The sequence below is a fragment of the Solenopsis invicta genome, chromosome 3, assembly GCF_016802725.1.
Source record: "Solenopsis invicta isolate M01_SB chromosome 3, UNIL_Sinv_3.0, whole genome shotgun sequence".
Classification (NCBI taxonomy): domain Eukaryota; kingdom Metazoa; phylum Arthropoda; class Insecta; order Hymenoptera; family Formicidae; genus Solenopsis; species Solenopsis invicta.
In genome coordinates, this window is record NC_052666.1 from 2,548,979 (window position 1) to 2,572,560 (window position 23,582).

The 23,582-nt window shown below is 34.2% G+C and overlaps 1 protein-coding gene across 2 annotated transcripts in view; it reads right to left on the reverse strand.

The window, feature by feature from the left end:
- Window positions 1–23,582, reverse strand: part of LOC105193623 (sodium channel protein 60E) — a 226,986-nt gene that overhangs the window by 77,056 nt on the left and 126,348 nt on the right. For both annotated transcript variants that reach the window (XM_039446819.1, XM_026139038.2), the window contains exon 2: window positions 21,316–21,524. In XM_039446819.1, coding sequence (XP_039302753.1) covers window positions 21,316–21,524 — 209 coding nt within the window. The remainder of the gene's footprint in view (window positions 1–21,315; window positions 21,525–23,582) is intronic.

Genomic DNA, 23,582 nt, shown 5'->3' on the forward strand with positions numbered 1-23,582 from the left:
ATTTGGGATTAAATCTAAATTAATTGTTTAATTCTAAACCTGTGATTAAATTAATTCTTAAGTTTAATGTATTGTCGTAAGTAATAAATTTATTTTAAAATGTACAATTCTTTTTTCTCTTTCCCGAAGAAACTATTTTGGTCTCGTATCGCCTTCCTTATAAGGATGCGAAATGTGATCATTAAGAATAAATAAAGTAAAATATTAATTATAATACGTATGAAGCAGCGTTTTTGTGCACGACTAAACTTTATGTGCGCACAAACCGAACTTCATACTTGAAATTACGATTAGATGAATGTTCAAACTTGCGTTCATATAAATCACTTCTTGTCCCGTGTATAACCACTCGTACCAAATTAATCATCTCATCAGCGCATTACAAACGCAGACTTGCTGGCAATCAATTTAACTTTCTCAACAGTACATCATATTTATGAAACAGCCGTCTAATAAAAAAATCTTTACACAGCATTTACTCTGTCGTACACGTTGAAACACCTTGATAAGTCGTCGTCGAATAGTTAAGACCGATAGAAATTCTGATCGCATTTTTTGGGAACGTTAGAGCTACTTATTTGAAATTTACGGAAGTTCTGTCGGGTATTTCGGACGATCAGCAATCGACGTTGCGAATTTTTCTCACGAACATTTTTCCTCCGATTCTTGATTTTCGTTCGCGTTGCCGTGCGCAACAGTAAAGAATTTCGACCCATTTCAACGAAATCCCGACGAGAAAGAGAGAAAGAGAGAGAGAGCAGATCTTTAAAGCTTCCATTCGCGTCTCGGACGTCGCGTTGCATCCTGCGGCATTCCGACCATCCTTGCGTGGAGATGGTGCTGCACCATCCGCTGCATCCCCTCCGCGATTCTGCATTCTGCACCAAGGGCACGGAATAACCGTGGCGCATGAGCCTTTGTTTTCGCTTTTGTGCAGCACGATGAGATGCTTCGGATTGCATTGCTATGCGAATGATCCTAATGAACATTTTGCAGTCTGAGCGCGAGATCATCAAAATAGCGTACGGATTACCGAAGGTAATGTAACAGCGTCGAAATGTCGATACTGTGCTGTAGGTGTCTTTATACTGAGAATAAAGTTTCGCTAATTAGACTTCGTTAATTTTTTGATTCGATTAAGTTTCTTTATTTCAAATATTTCAAGTACCTATATAAAATATTTGAAACCCGTTTGTACACTGATGTAGATGAATTTTACCTCTTTGACACAATAATGTAGAAAAGCGGGTCAAATTTGCGAGCCAAATAATAGATGTAGCGAAAAACAACTGTAATTGGATTACATGAAACTTAACAATCGATACGATATGTTGGCTGATAAAGGTTTAGTACAGCCGAAACGATTGTTAATTTAGGTATGACCTAATTAAAGCTTTTTTCGCTGAGACTCAGTTTAACCGAAATGTATCGACTGTTAATTTTGATATTGATATCTAATTAAATTCTATTATTTGGCTCGTAAATTTGGCCCATTCTTCTATATTATTGTGTTTGATAATACCAGCGTTTCCCAAGTTTATTACTATTTACCTTTTTATATTTTCGTAATCTTAAGGAATAGAGAAAATAAGTTAAACTGAAAATGTTAATCAAATTCGGCGCCTAACGCTACTTATTCGAGCAATTGATAATAAATAAAAACAAGTGTTCGATACAAACATTTAATACAATACAGATCCTAATATAATTATCCCTCAGCTGATACTCTATAGCGGATTTTGCCACACATGGGTGTACGTGCCCCGACCATTTTCAATTGCGTATATCGTTGTAACTAGTGCATAGAATTCACTCAATTTTCTTTTTAATCGATACGCCAGAAGGTCAAGAAGAAGAATAAATAGCTGTAAAAATGGAGAAATTGAATATATTTGAAATATTCAGGAGAGAATGAAACGTACTCGCGAAAGAAACGGTTTCTTTTAATTTATAGTTTTAAAAAATAAACCGTTAGTTAGCTTCCTTTTAAAAGAAAAATCTTAGAGAGGATTTTTTGAACGGATTTTGAACGTACTTTAAAAGAAAAATATTATTATCTCGGTTATTTTCAAAAAGTGCATTTATTTTGCAAGGTGAAGTTACGCGGTTTTTCAGCGTAAGAAAAGATGAATTGATAGAATAAATCATTCGTTTTCGATTATAAAAAAACTTGGAAGAACATAAAATACAATATATAATAATATACTTTATTATGATTTATTTAAATGGAACCTTCGCAGCACATTTTTGCAGTATGTTGCTTATACGTCGGTTTGTCACATTTCAAATACTTATACGACGTTTTGCAATCAAGGATAGATGGACATAATAAGTATTTTTTTGGTTTGCCATTTTATTTTTTGCCAACAAAACGCGAGAATCTTGAACTTTGGGAATGTCTGTATAATCTAAGAATTCAATTTGTACACGCAATATCGTTCGCAGTGTTGAAGAAGTGAGAGGATGTGTCAGAAATGGCTTGATGAGAGCTACAGTTAGATCTCACATGTAATTTTTGCGACATTCTTTAAAATTGTTTTTCATGTAATTTATAAATTATGAACGAATTAACGCTAGCCTGATCTAACATCCCATAAAAGTATCGCATTTGCTATCTATATGTTTTTTTTGTAGTGATGAAATCACATTTTTTATCAAAACGCAGAAACGAACCAGTCTTTTGTTGGTCAAAGTATAAAAATAAAGTCAAAAATTATAAAAAAATATTGTTAATCAACTTATTTTTGCTTATTAATGATAAATCTATTTTTTTTACGATACGTTTCTGACACACTGGGTGTAGTGCACCCGTAACTTAAAAAACACGACTATGTAAAATTTCTTTTCGATTTTCGGAAACTACTATTATGGAGATTCAGTAGTTGGGATATTGATAGAAATATTCTCCTGTCCCCCTAACTCTTACGGTTTATAAATATTAAGCATTTTTATAAATAGGCCTGGTGTACCACACCCAGTATGTCAGCTGAGAGTTAATACTCGAGCAGTCAGTTTACGTTCCCTTTAATGAAATGTCATCGGTTACTGATGTAGCTAATCAGTTTTTTAAAATACTTTTCCTTCAAAGTTATAATTATTAATATTAATATTATATGTCGGATGTACAGTATAAAGAATTCGATCATTGATGTGGGTCCTCTTCAATGTACAATAACTGCAGATTAGGAACAAAGAAAACATTGGGAAACATTGAACGTGATAACTGATCTCTCCTCTCTCAATAATCATCGTCAATGATAATCCAAATGATACAAAGGTTTAAACGTTCAGATCAAAGTTTTAAAGTTTCATCATTTAAAAGAGTCCAGTAGAAAAAAAGAGGTCGAGCAGATAAAGGTAGAGGAAAGAAGAGAGTGGTAGATCATTATTTTATTCTTTTTTTAAAATAATTCAGTAAACATTAATGCTACACGGTTCTTATTAACATCAGTTTGTTAACCATAGAGTTCTATCAATTACCCTATGGCTAGAAGTTGCTCGGATATACAGAATGAACATATTTTATAATTTACTGGAGAGAGTGCGTTTGCGAGATAGCGTGGGAGGGGAGGAAGGATTGTGGCAACTAATATCATAAAAAGCATTTTTATGTCAATGAACAAAAAAGTGTTTTGCAAAACGTTTACAACATTTTTGAAAACATAGAACACTTTTAATAAAACATTCCCCGAACACTTGTATCGTTTTGAAAATATACAACACTTTTCGAATGTTTACCAGTCGTAAATATCTCATAAACAATTTTATGTTTAAATTTCCGTCTCATAAACACTAATACGTGTTTAATAAACATATTATTTTTGCCAGAGAGGAGCTCAACTACTTTGATTAAAAAATTAATTTGTAACGAATTTCTCACAATTATGTAGAGAATATACTTGTAAAAATCATTGCTATCCGCTGTAAACTGAAACTTAGCTTTTACAAAAACGCAGAGAACACTAATGATCCATAACCATTCTACAATATCTAAATAGACTTCAGAAAGTAATGTTAACAGTTGCTCTTAGAATTCAACGAGACTTATACAAGAAGGTACCTCATCACTTCATACGTATTTCATGACCCGTTTTTCCTCTATGCAATGCTAATATTGAATGAAATCGAATATAAAGTTAATTTACATTCGTGCAGAAGGATCTTGTGTCAGATAAATATCTACATGTATAACAATAAATGAAATTAGGATTAACGAAAATGTAAAACATCAAGTTGAGTTTACACTAAAAAATAAATTATTAAATAAGAATATTTCGACAGCTATGTGAAAACACTAATAAGTTATTCGTAAGCGACCATGGCTATAGATCTTACAGTTAGTATTGAAATAACGTTACCTGTAAAATTTTACATACAATTTCTAATTCTCTCGAGCTCTGTGCCGTTACTTTTAGTTTCAAACGCAACTCCTAAATTGAACTAGAACTTGTAATATCGCGAAATTAAATTGAAAATTTGTTTAATATTTACCGATGCTGAAAGGCATCTCTACAAATCGTAATCCCGAAATTTATAGAGAATTTGTTGCGAAAAATATATTATTTACGTAATATTAAATAATTGATCAATAAAAATTTATATTATCTTGCTTTTGGCTGAAATTATAATTTTATATTGGAAAAATATTCGTTTTCGAGAGGATTTCATTGCGATCCCAAAATTTGTTTTATGATACGATATTCTGCATGTATTGAAGTATTTTTGAAAATATTTTCAGATTTTTGAAAATGGATATAATTAGGTAGACTTCTTTCACGTGAGATTACCCCATTTAAAACATAAAGATGAAAAAGTATATGTCTATCCGCAACGAATCTTAGTGCGGAATAATAAATTTTACTATTTCCTGTCTGCGAACTGTGCACCATGTTCGTCGGAATTGAAACGGTTATTACATGGAAAGCTAGAATACGTAATATCACAAATTAAATTATTACTCGGTATCTGCTGCAGACTGACAAGGACCTTTACGTTTTAAATATATGTAATATAAATATTGTACTTAAACTGAAATTCAAGTATTTAACGTATTTTCGTTAAATATGTACATGTTTGAAACTGAAAAATGTAATTCAATTCTTAACATTTTTCAATGTAGCATTAAATATTAATTAATAATTATGCTTGGGCATGTTAATTAGATTTACCTTCATTGTTACAGTATCACATCTTCGATAAACCGACGATTTTAAGTACTGCTCTCCTTTTTTGTTCTCCTGACAATTTATTAATAAAATTTATTAATAAAAAAAAACCTATAATATTTTTCAAGGGATAAATTATTTGCTCGAAACGCGTGCGAGTTCCTCTTTATATTAAACTAGTTAGGTCAATTAACTTCGCGAAAGGAACTCAGAAGAGATCGCTTATTCACCACCATGAAAGAGCTCGTTAATCTGGCACGCCTTCGCTCACGCTGCAGTTGCGGAAAATTACCGCGAGACATATTTGGCGGAAGCACGTTAAACGAATTGCTATCCGCAGTCAACGAGAACTGTCGCGAGCTACTCGCTGGAGGATACTTAGCTTAAGAGGATTACACACTAAGTGAACACATATGAAATGAACGCTAGTGTATGTTTAAAGAGAACCCGTCAGGCCCGTCTTTAACTCCCCGAATACCGCACGGATTTTGATTAACTGACAAAAGCCTAACTGAAATCTAACGTGAGTCTGAAGTGGTGCGCAGAATAAATTTCAAGATAAATTTTGAGACAATAGCACGCAAGACAATCGAATTATACTTATCGTGAATTATTCGCATTTTCAATAAAAGACACTTGTTTATACGAATAAAATATGATTTTTGAGATTTTTAAATACCGAGAAAATTGTCCTAATAAAATCAACGAAACGCATTTGGCAGAATTTATTTTTGTAAAATTGTAAACCAAATTCTGGTTACCATGACTGTAGAGCATTTTTCGGTTGAGAATTTTCTGTAAAACTTCTAATTATAGTGACACGCAACATTGTCGTGATGGATGCGGCCAAGTCCATTGTTCATAATTCCAAAATCACATAGAATATGATAAAACAAGTAGTATTAAATTATATTATATTATAATAAAATAATTTCTCTCCTTTGAATGTTCTGAATTTAGATTCAAAGTAAAAAAAGCATTTCAATAGCATAGGGGTACCCCTTTTTTAACGTGGGAAAATTCTCATGGATAATCTCCCCCCGCGAAGAAAGGGAAAGGGTTATGTCGGACTTTTATCGACTAAAACCCCATGGTGGTCCTACCTACGGGAACTAGGAGGGATGGCGCTCCGGGATCATAAGCATTTTAAGCAACGAGCGTAGGAGTACCCGGGGTATTAATAATAATAATAATAATTGAGTGAGAGGGTCTGGCGTCCCCCCGCCAGTTTGTCACTGCGACCTAAAAAGTCTATTGTGACCATGCCCTTTCTCAGGTTTGCGACAGGTTGAGGTTCTCAAGAACCCAATTCGCCGGGGTCCCAGTTTCCTAATTTGATAAGAGCTTATGAGCACTTCACCTAGGAATTTTTGTCTAAGATGGCTGACGACCGGACAGCTGCACAGGATGTGCTCAGCCGTTTCCGCCGTCTCCATACAGACCCAGCAACCATCATCCTCAGCCTTGCCAATTATGCTGAGGTGGTATCTGAGTTGGCAGTGTCCAGTGAGAAGGCATACTAGGATTGACGGGTCCCTCCAGGGATAGTGCATTCCGTGTTCTATGTGGCGTGTATGTAATGAACTTTTTAGCCTAAGCAAATCCTGTCGTGCCACTCCAGTATGAGTAATTTTGCCCGTTTTCCTATCTTTGAATTTGTCTTTTGATGTAGCTGGCAGTGACTCTGCACCAGGCACTCCGGCCCTATTGCGAGCGCACCTCTTTCTTTGCGAGTTCATCTACCTCCACATTACCATTAATGTCCTCGTGTTTCGGGATCCACCAGAGTGTAAACCGGTTGTCCCTGGCATATTTGCTTGAGATTAGTGATGCATTCCCAGACCAATGCGGAGTTACACGTGTGGCCGTGAAAGCTCTTAGCGCTACTCAGGTGTCTGTGAGGATGTCGATAGTTGCGGCCTTCATACCTTTGTTGATTGTGACGCAGGAGATGCAAAAACTTCTGCCTGAAAGATGGAGGGTGCCTCGCCCATGGAGATCGATATGCGGCAGTTGGGCCTGCTGATACTTGCCACCTGTAGCGCCTGTAGTTAATTTGGAGCCGTCGGTGTACCATTGCAGTGCATCTCGCTTAAAAGAAAGCCCTCCTAGTGCCCACGTTTCTCTGTATAAACAGACTCGTAGTTGTGCTCGAAGTTAAACCTGGTCTTTATCGCATTCGTAAGGAATTGAGCTATGTCATGCAGATCGTCCGTCGTGAGAATTCTTATGTGTCCAGTTCGGCCGATTGATATATGTTTGTGGTTGAAGATTTAGCTTGCTGACTTCTTTTTGAACCGGTAAATAAAGGGGGTGCAGCAGGTCTAATAAGGCGTCCATGGCTTGTAACACTAAGGCGAGCCTCTAGATCTTTTGCAGCTGCTGTTGCACTGTTTTCTCTGCTCGATTTTTGGCATTATATTACAGCTGCGTAGGTGACTATCGGTCTGATTAGCCGAGGTATTACGGGCATACTTATTTTAAATTAGTTTTAAACATATTAAAAGTAAATAAATCAAATTAATTTTTTATTAAATAAATGATATTAATAATTAATTATAAATTCAATTTAATTAAAAAAACCTAGATATCATTAAAATTGACTAAAATATTTTTACTAATAAATTATTTACAATAATAATTAATTATTAACTATAATAACTTATTTACTCTTTCAATTTCAATAATTTTTTTTTAATCTTTTATATTACTGAATTTTATTTTATACTAAAGTATTCTTTGGAATATCTATTTTAAGAAAAAATGAGTTTTATTGCAAAGAGTAGATTAAAAGGACAAAATTCTTGTCTTATCGAAAACGTTCACTAAGCCCGTTATGCGGGGTGTAATGGGGCACCTCGTAAAACTTGCTTATTTTTCAAAAATAATGTTCAAAATTTCTTAAAGAAACTTAGAACGCCTAATGTAAGTAGGAATATATTATTGGGCTTCCAATTAATTAGATATTTATTTTATTAATAATTTTTTAAATATATTGTAATATTGTTATCAAAAAATTAATAAAAGTTAAAATTTTGTAACATCTGTGATTATATTTTACATAAAATTTAATGCAAAATACAATGAAAACGTACATTTTTATTCGCGACTAATGTATGCCGCCAGCGCGCTATTTTGCCTCGCGTTCTTGTGCCCCATTATGCTCCGAAGTACATAAATTTACTTCAATAATATAAAACATTACAGAGAATAAATATATTTGCATAAATATTTTATTAAAGTAGGAAGAAAAGATTATTTAACACAATTGTATTAGCAGTAATAAAAAAATAGAATTTTATTATTGCTTATTTTATGCAAACATTCTTAGAAATTTTAACTCAGTTGTGGAGAGCACAGCGAATACGTTAAATAATTTCTAACAACTTTAAGCTAAAAATAATACAAAAACTAAAAACAGCATACACTGTAAAAAAATTTTTTCAAAATTATCCACTATAATAGGTGTAAAGTTACTAAATAGTTTTAAATTTCCACGCGTTTGTAAATTTACAATATACAAAGGTAAGATTAATTTTGTAATTTGTAATTAAGCAGATTGCAGAATTAAATTTGCAACGTGTGCGGAAAATTATAGAAATGATAAGGTCAATACGTTTTGCAATTATTGTATTACGTATTACACATTCAAGTATTGTCTCTCTGTCATACATGTTATAAACAATAGAATGACTACTTACTGTGCCCGCACATAGTGATGCTAGGTGGACAGAGTTTTCACGCCCAGTGAACGTTCTTCACATTATATTTCACAGCGATACATGAAATGTTGTATTGCGTAAAGTTACAAAATTTAGATAAATACATATAATATTTAAATATTCTGTTATATACCTAATTTTCCGTATAAAATAAGGTATATGTACTTAATGAAAGTAAATATTTTTTGTTAAATTACATAATTTATATGAAATTACAAGATTTTTTTTATGGTTACGGGACTATTCATATAATTTTTACATCTATATGTAAATTTACTGAATTTTTTTACAGTGTATAGTAAAGTAAATCTAGTAATTATTGCATAACATTTTGTTATATAGTAGTGTCTCTATGAAAAGTTATCGATTTTGTCCCATTATCCCCGTAGGTTCATTATGCCCCGGGTTCCTCTATATAGCTTTTACATTTCCCTTATATAGTTTTGTACACAAGTATAAGAATTTGATAATTAATGGAAAATAAAAATTATACGTGCCAAAATGTATTAATAGAGGAAAAATGTAATATGGTATTACGTCCGCGGTGCTTACGAATAATTTTTTGTATTTTAAGGCAGCTGTCATCAGTTATGTTTGATACGTGCGTGTGTGCTGTGTCCAGAACATAACAACGCTTTATTGCGTATAGGTAAAAAAGGGGGAAAATGGAAAGATGTAGGATTCGATGATTAATAAGCGAAAAATTAAGAAAATAAAATAGTGTTTATTTTATAATAATTTGAAAGAGTTTATCAGGCGTGACAGAGAGTATGTGCGTGAGGTTAAATAAATGTATATACATCTTTGATTGTTTGTATGCGAATAATTGTACGCATGTATAATTGTTTGAAAGTTGTGCGCTTGTATAAATGAATACAATAATACGAAGGACTTGTATAAATATAAATTAATTATTATAATTTGTTAGAGCGCATGTGTAAATGTGAATAATTGACTATATACATATATGTGTATATATTTGTAGTTGTAAGAATGAATAGAAATAATTATATAAATGAGGATTTATATAAATATATATATATATATATATATATATATATATGTATATATATATATATATATATATATATATGTATATACATAGATATTAAATGTGTGAAAAGCATTGTGTAATTGTGTGAACGCAACAGTATAAATGCACTGAAAGAAAAATCTGGTTATAACCAGAAATTGTATCAACCAAAATAGTATCAATTAAATACTTTGTCAATATAAGCAAAATTAAATTTATTTTTTTAAATATGTAGTAGGTACATTATCGAATTTGGTGTAAGTTACTAAATGTTGAATAAAGTAAAATTATTTTTTGTTACATTGACTAAATATTTAATTGACACTACTTCACTATATATTTGGTAGTTATTACATTTGGCAGTGGTTATATAACGATAACAAGTATATAGACGTATCTGAATATCATGTTTGTGTGAATGAAAATAAATGTGTCAATATATAAACGCTTAACTAATATAAGAATAAGAGTGAGTGAACGCAACTGAACTTACGTAGTGAATTAAACATATGAGCGCACGTATAGAACATTAACGTAAATGAGGGTCATTCAGAAGTGAAATTACTATTCACTCTTACGGTTATACATTTAATTACAAAAGTATGCGAGAATAAGCCTATTGTGTTACTCACAAAGTGTATACCCGTGAGGGACCCTTTGTATGTCCATTCTGAGCTTTATATCTTCAATAATCCGAGGCAATTTCTGACGAGCTGTTGGAACAGTCTTGCTGTTAGTGTTGCCTGGCTTCCGGATCGTAACGGAAAGGGGTAAGGGACGTGTAGATTTGCGCGTCGGAGTGGATTCTGCGGGTGTTTGAATAGGTTCCTGTTGCGGAGCCGGTGTGAACTTTATTCGCGGCTTCGATGTATTTTTCTGCGGTGGCTGGGAGTCCTCGGTGTCGAGTGTAGGCATTGACGGGAGAGGGGCATCTAAATCTATTCGTACCTCCGTAGGTGAAGGTTGAGGACTGAGCCGCGGGGTCGGAAATACCGAGGGGTCGAATTTCTTTGGAGTGTGGCTCTCACGCATCTGTCTCCTTAGAAATTGCCAGCGTCTACCCGCGTAAGCGCGACGTGCCTTCTTTCTGCCCATTCTCCCCTGAATCTTTCCATGGTTCGAGTTTATATTTGTTTTATTAACTTACCATGAGACCCTAACAGCACAAGATATCGTACGAATATTTTAGAATAGTCTAGGTATCGTACGAATATTCGTACAATATCATAATACCGTACGTATATTTATACTATATCACAACATTCATTAGATGTCATGTGCTGTTAGGGGAATATATATATATTTGTATGTACGTATATATTCCTCTATATATATACTATACATGTATGTGTGCGTGCGTGCGTGCGTGCGTGCGTGTGTGCGTGCGTGCGTGCGTGCGTGCGTGCGTGCGTGCATGTGTGCGTGCGTGCGTGTGTGCGTGCGTGCGTGTGCGTGCGTGCGTGTATGTGTGTGCGTGCGTGCGTGCGTGTGTGTGCATCGGTGTGTGATAGCTTACCAGCTGTTCGTGAAATTAAGAGAACGAGAAGAAGCTGCTGAGATTTTTGGTTATGAGCTGTAACGAAAGAAGTCGTTTTTACGCGGAGGATTGAAATTTAAGTGAAATGAACTTTTTAAACGTAATGTTAGAATAGATCTGCTCGGATGCCCTGTGTAAGGTAGCGGGATTTGCAACTTTTGGTACAGTGTGGTTAATGGTGAGGTTTCGTCGGAAGGAAACCGAAGAGTCGCCGCAAGAGCTTCTGCTAGGCAGGTAGCTCCGCAGCGAAACGCTTTGTTGGGAAAGGATATGGATATTAGAAAGCGCGTAATGCGTGGAAAGGAAAAGGCATCTGACCAGGCTAATTCGGTAATTTATATTTAACCAGACGGTAACTCACCCGTCGGAGCGATCGAAATCTGGTGGTCTGCGTTTCGGCAGTCGCTTGAGAAACGATTCTTGTTAATTATCAAGCCCGATCTGAAGTTAGGAGCTCCGATTTCGCTCTTATATCTCGCGGATACTATGACGTGAATTCCTCATGTTTCATGTATTAACATAATTAAAATTCTTGTGAAATTTTGATTCTGTTTGTACGGCACGGTACAAACCGGTCGGCTTGTGTACATTATAACACAGAAACATTATGTGAACAAAAGTTTAATACTTTACTGTTATTACTATATGAGTTTAATCGTTAATTTATCTCGAAAGATAAGAAGGAATCTTCTAATAATTTTATAGATTCCAACTTTCAAGTTTTCTCAATTCGACGTGTACGGTGCGGCAGCGATGCGCACACCCAATTGTCATGCGATTTAAAAGTTAACTTGCTATTATTATTATTATTACTATTTTTTATTACCTCAATTAATTTTCCATTGTTTCGAAGTTTTCTGATTTAGAATTTTACTGAATTCAGATATTAGAGTGTAGGCATTGACGGAAAAGGGAAATAAATCACTTTATTCTTGTTCAACATTAAATAACAAGGTTATAACGGTTCTGAGGATCGGGTAACGGATAAGCAAGGAACGATCAAGAATGTACTGTATTCGAATAAATTAATACATGTTTTGAAATGTTACGATGCGGCGATCAGATTCTGATTACAAATAATTATAATGACACTAACGTCGTGTTACATTAATCCAACGGCGATCAAAGTACATCAAAATGCTTTAATAATTAGTGAGTTAATAACTAGTTGAGCTGAGAGAGATGGAGAGATCTGCACGTAGCCAATGGGTCGTATTCCGTCTCCTCACGTTTATGCGTCGGGCCTCGTTGCTCCACGTTCGCTCTAGAGATTCTCGGTCTCCAACGGTCCACTCGGATGGTTCTCTTTCCCAGCATCGACCTGAACTTGGCTGCTTACGCTGGATGCAATTGGGCATTCGTGATCCACATCCTCGATCTCCAACGGTCCACTCGGAAGATTCTCTTTCCCAGTATCTATCTAAATTTGATTGCGTACTCTGGAGATCGGTCACTCGTGATTCACGTGCGCCTTGGTGTTGTACAAAAAATTCGGACACGTCGACAGGTTGAGAGCGTTCTGACTATTCGAAATTTTCTAGACTTTTCGAAACTATTCGGCAGGTTCAATGCTTTCTGCCTATTTGGAATTTTCTTCCCTTCCAGAAGCTCATTCCTTTTTCAACTTCTCTTTCGTTCTCTCTCTCTCTCTCTCTCTCTCTCTCTCTCTCTCTCTATTAAAATATCACTCAATTTTTTTATCTCTATTTGTATATCGCCACACAACATCCGCTTTTTATTTGACGAGAGGTGACACGTTGAATAAAAATGCTTATTAGGGTAAAGTCGTCTATTATGAGATTTTCTTATTAATACGACTTTACTTTATCACTGCATGCAGAATTCATTATCAAATATTTGTTTATTTTATAATAAACAAGGTTTAAAGACATCTCAATAAATCTTAAAAACATTCAATTAAAAAATTTTTTTTCAACGACTGCACGCATAATCTAATAACGAATTTTCTACTAAATAGATTTCAAAAGTAATAAGTTTATGATGGTATCAACCACATGCGTTTATTAATGTAGCAGAAACCTCGCCACCTCATATTAGGAACATATTCCATAATAGACGACTTTATCCTATATACAATTTTTGCCTATTATGCTGCTTTCGATTACTGTACATGTTTAAATTTAATTTACAATCAAAATATGAATTAATGCCGTGAGAGCCAATACAAGATGTTCATGTATAAATTAATGTAACTAATAATTTTAATTTTATTTCTAGTTTAATTTTCTTTTATAACGCTTTTTTATATTAAAGAAATTGTTTAATTTACTCAATTTTTCGTCCGCTTTTCAATATTTTTTTAAAGATTACCTGTTATATACACCTTTAATTTTCGCATGATTGTCTACTGTGCATAATTCGAATTATTATTTACAATTCTGTTTATCTCACACGGCCTCTCATATAAATGAAACAATTTCCTTATTGTTTATGCAACGCTCTAAAAATATGTGGTCCGCGTAACAACACTCGTTCATCAATTTCAAATTTGATTTTATCAATACTTTTCCGATCTCTCTTACGCTTTTTGGCATTTCTTTTCATACTTTCTAATACCTACTAATTTTACTTTTATTCGCTCATGATATTTAATTATCTTTTTTACCCTAAATGCCTGGATCCTTCCATTCCAAATTCTATCTCATATGGAACAGATCCAGTACTGTGATGTGTGGTCACATATGAAATTTGTTAAAACATTTGATAATCGTCTTTTCAGCACCTCTCTGCTCAACTTCGCCAAACTCCACACCATATTCGAAATTGTTCTCTATATCTGTTTTCTCACTCGCCGTCGGACCTTTATTTTTCCCTAGCATACTTCTTATTTAAATGTTCTGTTGGTATTTTGTCGATTGCTCGGTTACTGAGAAACGTTTGCCACATTTGTATTAAATATATATCTTTTTAGTGCGTTGTATTAACAATAAGGAAATTGTTTCATTTATATATATATATCTGTTATGGGTGTCTCAGGCGCGCGTGGGGAGCATGTACAAAATTATAAATTCCTGGCATTCTCGGGAATCGCATTGGATCAAATGGTAAAAGTGGCACATTAAATGATGGCATTAGACCACCAGGATGCCGATTTGCAAAATGTTGGTATTGATAATATGTATTGAGCATATTCTCAAAAACAAATCTGTTTCTAGGAATAATTGGCGCGTTATTTATAAACATTTTATAATTATTGCAAAATTGAGGTCTATCTATCAAATCTATAACCAAATATTGATTTTTCCATTCCTCCTCATTTCTCTTTTGATGATTTCTATTATTACAACCGTTCGACTGATTTTGAATTCGTTTTCTATTACTTTTGTACGACTTATTACTATCGCGCGGGCTATTTGTCTCTCTTTCGTTCGCTTTATCAGTTTGTGTCGCAATTTGATTATTTTGCTTCTCATTTCTATCGCGCCTTTTATCTTTTGCTTCTTCTTTCGCGGGATTTGAATCGAGATATCGCAACCTGGTGATAATCGCCTGCGCCTTATAAAAATCTACACCTACCAATGCCTCTCGCGCTCGCGACGGTAGCTGTTTTGATATTTTGAAATTTATGTCGAAATTCGACATTTTAGGCTCAAAATGTTCCGCGATTCTCAGCTGATCAAAAAAATAAGCTTCCAAAGACATATTTTCATTTTTAAATTGTCGCAGCCGCCACTTTTCTTTTATATTCAACTGAATCGTAGTTGAAAAGAACGTTTTCCTGAAGTATTTTTTAAATGAATCGAATGTCGTTATTGTCGACTTATTATTTTCAAACCAACTTTTCGCTTCATCCTCTAAGTTGTCTTTTATCATCAATAATTTCGTCGAGTCCGAAAGATTTCTCTTTCTAAAACATTTATCTAAGTCGTTCAAGTATTCCATCGGATGTTTGTTATCTTCGTTCCTAAATTTCGGTACTTTTATGTCTAAGTAAACTTGTCGCGTCCCTGAATGCGCAACGACTGACGATTTCTGACTGCTAAAACTATTACGCGCGCTCGTTATCTCTCGCTCCGGCTCATATTCTAACTGTAATATTTGTAAGCAGTGCCTTATTTCATAAAACCTTTTTTGCTGCGACTTAGTAAATTTGTACCGAATCGTGCTTACCCGCTCCTGGTCGCACGCGATCCGCCGCGATGCGTCCTCCATGCACTTGTAACACTCTATACGCAGTTCTTCAATGTCCTTCATTACTTTCTGAACTTCCAGTAAATTTTTTTTTACATTCTCTAATCTGATGTTTATTTTCGTATAGTCGCTTATTTTGTCCGTCGAGTTTTCATCAGTCATCGTCAATATTCACGCGAATGTTGTCACCTCTATTAATGCGCTCGCTCGTATCCTACGCCCAACACGCGTATCTCTGTCCGTTATTCTCTTCCGTATTTACTTCTGACTTTTCTTATATGTGCGTATATACTGTTCACAATTCTGTTCGGGCGACGAATGTAACGGTTCTGAGGCACTGAAATGAACTAATTTGCATAGATACGTATCGGGCGACGGATTACGAGCGAGGAACGATTAAGAATCTACTGTGTTCGAATAAAATAATAATGCGCGTATTGAAATGTTAACACGCGGCAATTTCTGATTGCAAAACAATTATGATGACACTAACGTCGCGTTACACTAATCCGGTGGCGATCGAGGTACAACAAAATTCCGTAATAATCAGTGAACTAACGACGAGTTGACCTGAGAGAGATCTGCATGTCGCCAATGGGCCGTACTCCGTCTCCTCGCTTTTATACGCCGGGCTTCTTCTTTGCAGTTCCGCTCCAGGGAAGGGATCCTCGGTTTTCCAACGGTCCGTTCGGATGATTCGCTTTCCCAGCATCAGCCTGAACTTGGTTGCTTATTCTCAATGCAACAGGACGCACGTGGTCCACGTCCTCGGTCTCCAACGTTCCACTCGGAAGATGCTCTTTCCCACTATCGAGCTGAACTTGGCTGCGTATGTACGCTGAATATCACCGATCACTCGTGATTCACGTACGTTTCGGTCTTGTACGAAGAATTCGGACACGTCGGCAGGTTGAGAGCGTTCTGACCTGACTATTCGGCAGGTTCAATGCCTTCTGCCTATTCGGAATTTTCTTCCCTTCCACAAGCCTCAAGCTCATCCCTTCTCCCACTTTTTTTTCTCTATCTCTCTCTCTATCTCTCTTTCTCGCTCTCTGTCTCTACTCGAATATCGCTAAACTTTTTATCTCTACTTGAATATCGCTAAACTTTTTATCTTTGCTTGAATATTGTCACATGTTCCCTTGTTAGTCATAATAATAATAATAATAATTATTATTATTATTATTTTTTTTTTTTACTAAAATATGTTCGTGTAACTATAGATTCACACATCGAAATTCTGGAAAGATTCCAATCTAAAGCCGTGAGAATTATAGGAGACACGCCTCGGTTCATGACAAATGATATCGTACGACGAGATCTTAGCGTTGTAACTGTAAAAAGAATGATAGAGAAATATGCCTCGGTGTATATTATTAGGCTAGATTCCCATTCAAACCAACTAGCAAATGAGCTCTTTCATGACATTATACACACAAACGTAGACATAAGTGATGTAAACCGTTAAAAGATATATGAATAAAGAAAATTAACTCAGTTAAAGTTACGTTAAGATTAATTTAACGCAAGTTGAAATAAAAGTTCATTTTCAAAATTGCATTATTCTAAATATTCTCTGTAAATAGATTCAATTGAACTAATCTGCACACAATTAGTTAGTTAGTTCTGCAGGCTTGGGTAGTAACTAGTTATAAAGTTAAAGCGAAAAATTGAAATGTTAATAACTTTTAACTTAATTTAGTCGATCTTAAATGCGTTAATTTTTAACTGTAACTAGTTATTTTTAAACATTAACTTATTAACTTTTTTTCTACTTTAATTTTTTTTATCCGTCTTATAAATGACGGTATAATACATCAGTACCAGCCTCAACACTTGTAAAACGAATGTTTACTGCAGGTGGTTTGCTATTTGATATCTTACGACGAAAGTAAACCGATCGTCATTTCGAAATAACGCTCTTATTAAAATTTAATGAATACTTTAATCTTGATAAATTTTATTTTTATTCTTGATAATTTTAGGATTATATTTTATCGATATATCATATGTAAGGTTGTATTTTACATTATACGTAAAATCATATTTTTAATAATTTAATTACAAAATGTAAAAATTGTAAAAGAATACATATCTCTATATAAAAAGCAATATTTTTTCTTTACTTCATATAAACTTGAATTATAAATAAAACAAAATTTTTTTTTGATAATTTATACTATAATTGTTTTGTTATTTAGAATAAAGCACTTTTGAAAATTAACTTTTATTTTAACTTGCGTTAATTTAATCTTAACGTAACTTTAACTAAGTTAATCTTTTTATTCATATATCTTTTAACGTAAAATTAACTAAATTAATTTTATGCGTCATCAATTTTAACTTAATTTAGTTAAAAAAGTTTATTAACTTACCCAACCCTTATTATTAGTTTATAGAGTAGTAACTATAGATAATAGATTTATTACCGATTTTCTACGAATAATCATTCTCAGAATTCGCAGTAAACATATTTCAATGGAAAAATATTTTTCATGATACTAGTACAACTATAAAATTTACTGAACGTTGCAACTTGACAGATTGTAATAAACAAAATTAAATCTAATAAATGTAAATTTAATAGTCACTGTACCAATTGTTGAATGATTACCAGTAAATGATTGTTTATGAACACAATATTAAAATAATAAAGTTTCAAAATAATAAATTGCAAATTAATAAATGTATTCAGTTTTAATTTTTATTTATTTTATAAAAGCAGTTTTTTTTATTTGAAAATGTAATTATATTTTGTAGTTATATTAAGTTTCTATTTGTTCATATCCATTAGGTGCAATGATCTTATCAATTTTGATACTTTCACGGAATAATTGTGTCTTTACACAGAAAACGGAGAATTCAAAATTAGAAATTTTTCTTAGCAAATAAATTTGGAGGTTGTCAGAGTTTTCATGACATCAAGAAGTAACAGCTGTCAAAATCGCAATAATACGTTTGCGTTCGCACGCATTTTGCGAGAAGATATTTCGTATAACGCGACTGCTGGTAATTATCTGCCTTTGTCTCTTAATTGTCTTTAGAACACTCTAATGTTTGCACATTTATGACTGAAGGAATAAAGGAACAAAAGAACAAAGAAAATAGTACAATAGCTTCAGTAATAAAGATGCCATTCACGCGAATTACAATATCGAACTCATTATTATTCCGCAAGTATCATTATTTATAAACATGACTTTAAGAGCAAATTATTAATTAATTTAGCTACGAAGTTATCTTCAATCTCAAAACAAAAAGTTTAAACAGATTTCGTGCGATGCAAAAATGAATTTTTCTTGGTAAAATTTTCAACGTTATTACATTCAATAGAGGCTTCACAAGCGTATGGAAATATGAGAAGCTTTTCCATTACAAAATTTTGTTCTTTATCAGATTTATTTCTAAAGCGGATTTTGATGTAATAAATTTTTAATAATATTTGACTTTATTATACGCGAATGTATTATACTTACTAATATCCTTTGAAAAAAAAGTTGATAAACTTGTTTCAATAAACTGATTACTGATCAGTAACTGATTATATTTCGTCAGTTAACTGATAAAATATCATCAGTTACTGATCAGTAATTAGTTTATTGAAACAAGTTTATCAAGTTTTTTTTAAGGGATTATTTATTAAATGTAATTTGGCACTAATAATGGACAGTGTTTGCCGTTATTTATATAAAATTGTCTAGATAATCATCTAGATGAAGGAATAACTTCATCTTATCTTCATATAGATTATTATACCGTACACAATCTTCATCTTTATCTTAGATAAAAGAAATATTGTCTTTTTTGAAATTAGCTAAAACAATGCGAATAACGAGAATAAAGTACTGTCTTTAGTCTTAACCTCCAAGTTACCATATATCCTAACAGATTTGTTCAAGAATTGAGCACCCCTTGAGCGATTGGGTGATCCAATAATTCGCCCTTCTTAGAATTAAGAAAACTCGGGGAAAAACCGAGAATTAACCAATGAAAAATTATTCGAAAAATCATCGCAGAGGGGCGTTGGTGAATTATTCAACGAACAAGCTGAATTTCTGAAACGAGATAAAACTCGTAGAAATTACGAGAATCTCCCACCAATCAAATGTCCATTCCATCCATTCGGTTAACTCTACGCCCTTTTTCAAATCTTATAAAATGTCCCAACTTCCTAGCACCCTACATAACTTAAGTTCCGACTCGAAGCTGTGAGCGACGACTTCAGATACACTTAATTCTTTCGAGTTTCGACTCGGAGCTGTGCGCGTTACTTCAACTCGTTTAAAAAAAAAAATAAAAACAGTGCCCAATAATCGTAGTTTCGCGAATCAAGTCAGAAGCAACAATCTTCGGGACCCCAGCGCCCTTAGTGAGGTCTTCACAAGCCAAGCCACCGGCTCTCCTTAATCTGCCAATAAGTAAGTCTCACTTTCACTCTCATTCTTCCTCCGAATTCCTTCAATTAATTAATTAAAATATCAATTGTCAGTGGAGAAAATCTACAGTAACGGAAAATCGCGTGGCAACCGTCGGGGTGCGGGGTCGTCTTCGAGAACGCGTTAGGCGGCAATCTTCCTCGAACTGAACGAGGCACACCGAAGAGCAGGGGGATGCGCCACCGGCGCAGAAACCGGTTCCTCGAGGGGCACTCAACTCGCAAACGTTTTCTTCCCCATCTTTCCCCACCTTCGTCTTCTCTTCCTCCTTCCCCCCCCCCCTTCGAGGAACATGAAGTTCCTTATAACTCTCCCCCCGTATCCTGCCCATTAGATTTCGTCCCAATTAACCTATAGAATAAACTTCCACACTCCTCCTCCATCCCAGTCCATCCTATTCCCCGGTCCAGCTCGATTTTCCTTACCCTCCTTTCCCCGCAAATTCAACGTTAAGCGTGGAGTTTTTGGAGGGAATAACCACCCCTCTTTTCCTGCCTGACAATGGTCCTGACCATCCCTTCCCAACACAGCGTTACCTCAGACTTTTACACAATTACCTTACTTCCTCCTATTTAATCTTAGACAAGTTAAAGTAATTCCGTCTCTTCCTGATATTAAGCGGTACATACTCTTAAAATATGGAAATAAATAAATAAATGAATATATATATCGATCTTACAACTTATTGTTTGTCTTATATCAAGTGTCAAAAATTTATTTATACCCACACAAAATTTCAATAGGCAATGTTAGACATTTATGACAATAGAATATGTCAATCAAATTCATTTATTATAACAAAACTCGGCAACCGTAATTATAACAAATTTTATAGCTCTAAGATTTTATTATGTATCAAATTCATAAAATACACGTTAATTTAATTTACAAGAAATTCCAAACGTCAAATAATTATTTAATTAACCTATCTCGTCGCTCTCCTAACAAAAGATTACGTTAGGTCCGATCTCGAGTTAAAGAGATCAGATTCTCTGACTCAAATCAGGACCGACGAGCGCACGGCTCTCGAAAAAGTGTTAAAGCTTGCCGTGATACATGAACCATATTTCGGAGTCACAAAAGTGCGTTCTCCTTCGTGTCGTACGTCCGTCTAGTACGGCCACGAGATAAAGCGTTTGTTACGTTCTTCCCTGCCCTGCCCATATCCCAGGTAGTCTTTCCATAACTACCTGTTCCTCAAGGCTGGACGCAACGATAGGCCGAATTAAATTATCGCTACTACAGGTATGAGACAACGGTCTATACTTACTCGGCTTCCTCGACGGTTTCGGTCATGGCCAGGAAGACGCAGTTAAGAAGAATAGTAGCCATGACCACGTAATCGAAGTACTGATTTGTACTCAGGAAGATACAGGTCCGCCGTATAGGATTCCATGGGGAGAATATATACCAACTGTTGGTTGCCGTAAATCTATGAATGTAGTTCTTGCGGAATCTCTTGGACACCACGCAGAACGTCTGTAACACAATAGGTAAACAAACTCTTATTATAGATCTCGTTGGATTTCCAAACCTGAATACGGATCGGAATAAATTAAACAGGTAAAACTGGATTGCTGCGATTTTCTGATTCTAAATCTGATACTATACATTTTGAAGATAAGTGTAGGCAACAAATTTTGATCTAAAACTTGTTTATTGAGAATTTCTATTAAAAAATTTAAGAAATTTTTTTCTCTCTTTCTCTTTTCTCTACAAAGCACAGTGCAGGAATTTCAGAAAAACTTGGCAAAAAATTAAATTTTAAATATATGTTGAGAAAAGAGTTATGGTTATTGCAGAGATTATCTCCGTTATTAGGCGACAAATTCTAACAATCGCTTATCGAATTATTCAATTAGTAGTCCGCCGTTTTTTACTGGCGCTAATATACCAATACGCAATAGCTAAAAATTGTTGTAAGGCATTTAATAATAATTTTTACAACAATTTCTTTATCTAACACGTTTTTGCTCGAGAAGAAAGAATCTAACAGAAAAAGTGTTGTTTTGCCTAAGAGTAATATTAACCTGTGATTTAGGAGGTTGCCTAAATCGTATTATTTAAAGACTTCTTAAAAATCGTCATTTAAAAATTTATGGCATTACATAAAATTAAAAAAAAAAAATATGAAAGGAGAAATGTACTTTATTATGATGTAAGAAAATTAAAAATAATTCTCATAATTTCTTATAGTAGTTGTAAGCATTTATGTCAAAAGTGATGCGATTTCGGCAACCTTATACTAAATGTGAGACGGCTTACATCAGCGTGAAGAATTTATTGAGACAAAAATAGCACCTTAGTACGATTCGAATCGGGATCTTCCTACATTCTGCACGGGCGTCTTAACAATTCGACTACTGAGGCATGTGTTGATATTCTTGGCGATAATTAATATATCTTAGATGAACTTCTCTTTCAAGCGACAATAAGTGAAATTAAGTGAAAATCGAGCTTACGAAAATATCAAACTTAAAGAGAAGACCTATGTAGGTCACAGCGATCTTGATATATTTTTTACGGTTCCAAACCTACGCGCGAACTGCGCGCCGTATACTCGTCGGACTTGAAACACAGTCATTATGAAATCCAGATTTGGATCCCAGCGGAAGTGCGACTTAATTATAGTTGGTATTCTGGTCTGACGTGTCCGTCGGTCCGAATCTCTCTTATTATAATCTGTTTCGTTGCGCTAAGTCGCCAAGACGATTTTCAAGATGATTTTAGATGTTGAATACCTTCGTAATATCGCTACAAGTCAAACTTTACAACTCGACCTTCTATTAATTAAAAATAACGTCTGCTTCGAGACAGTTCTTTCATTTGGCTGAAATACGTGTCTTTTAAAAAATTCAACAATTCTTCTCCATTCTTGGCGAAGATTTCTGATCATACCTTATGTTCTTTAAGTTAAGAGAATCGGTCGTTAATCCATCAAGCGTTTCACATATGCGTTCTCTTGTTTCAATTAAGTTTACTTGATCAAAATAAGACATTTATAAGATTCCATGTTAATAAGTAACTAAAGTTTTTCACCAAAACGTAATTTCAGTAATCAATATAATTCTACAATTAATCTTTAATCTGTTGAATTTACTGTTGAAAATATTCGTATAATTCGTAAGCGATTATTTTTTTCCGACACACTTCCTATTTATAGTACTACCACGTCGACTTCAGTTTTAAAATGAGAACTTGTACGGCGCAGAAGGATTGCAGTAATATTTTACAAGATTGCAACGTTACGAAATGTTGCTTCAGCATTGCCGCAACATTGCAGCAATGGTGAAATCGTCCGCTTTTGGAAATATTGCAATATTGCAATATTATAATATTATATATTTTCTTGTTTCTGACGTGAATATTTCAAATGCCATTATAATAATAGATTTTGGTTTATATAACTTCCAGAAATATCACACGTCCCCGAATTAATTTTTACGGAAAAACCAAAAAATTTATCGTCAAAATACGTCTCACGTACTTTTGTCTTCCAACTGAATTTTGAGGACTTGCCTCTTCAAGGAATTATTT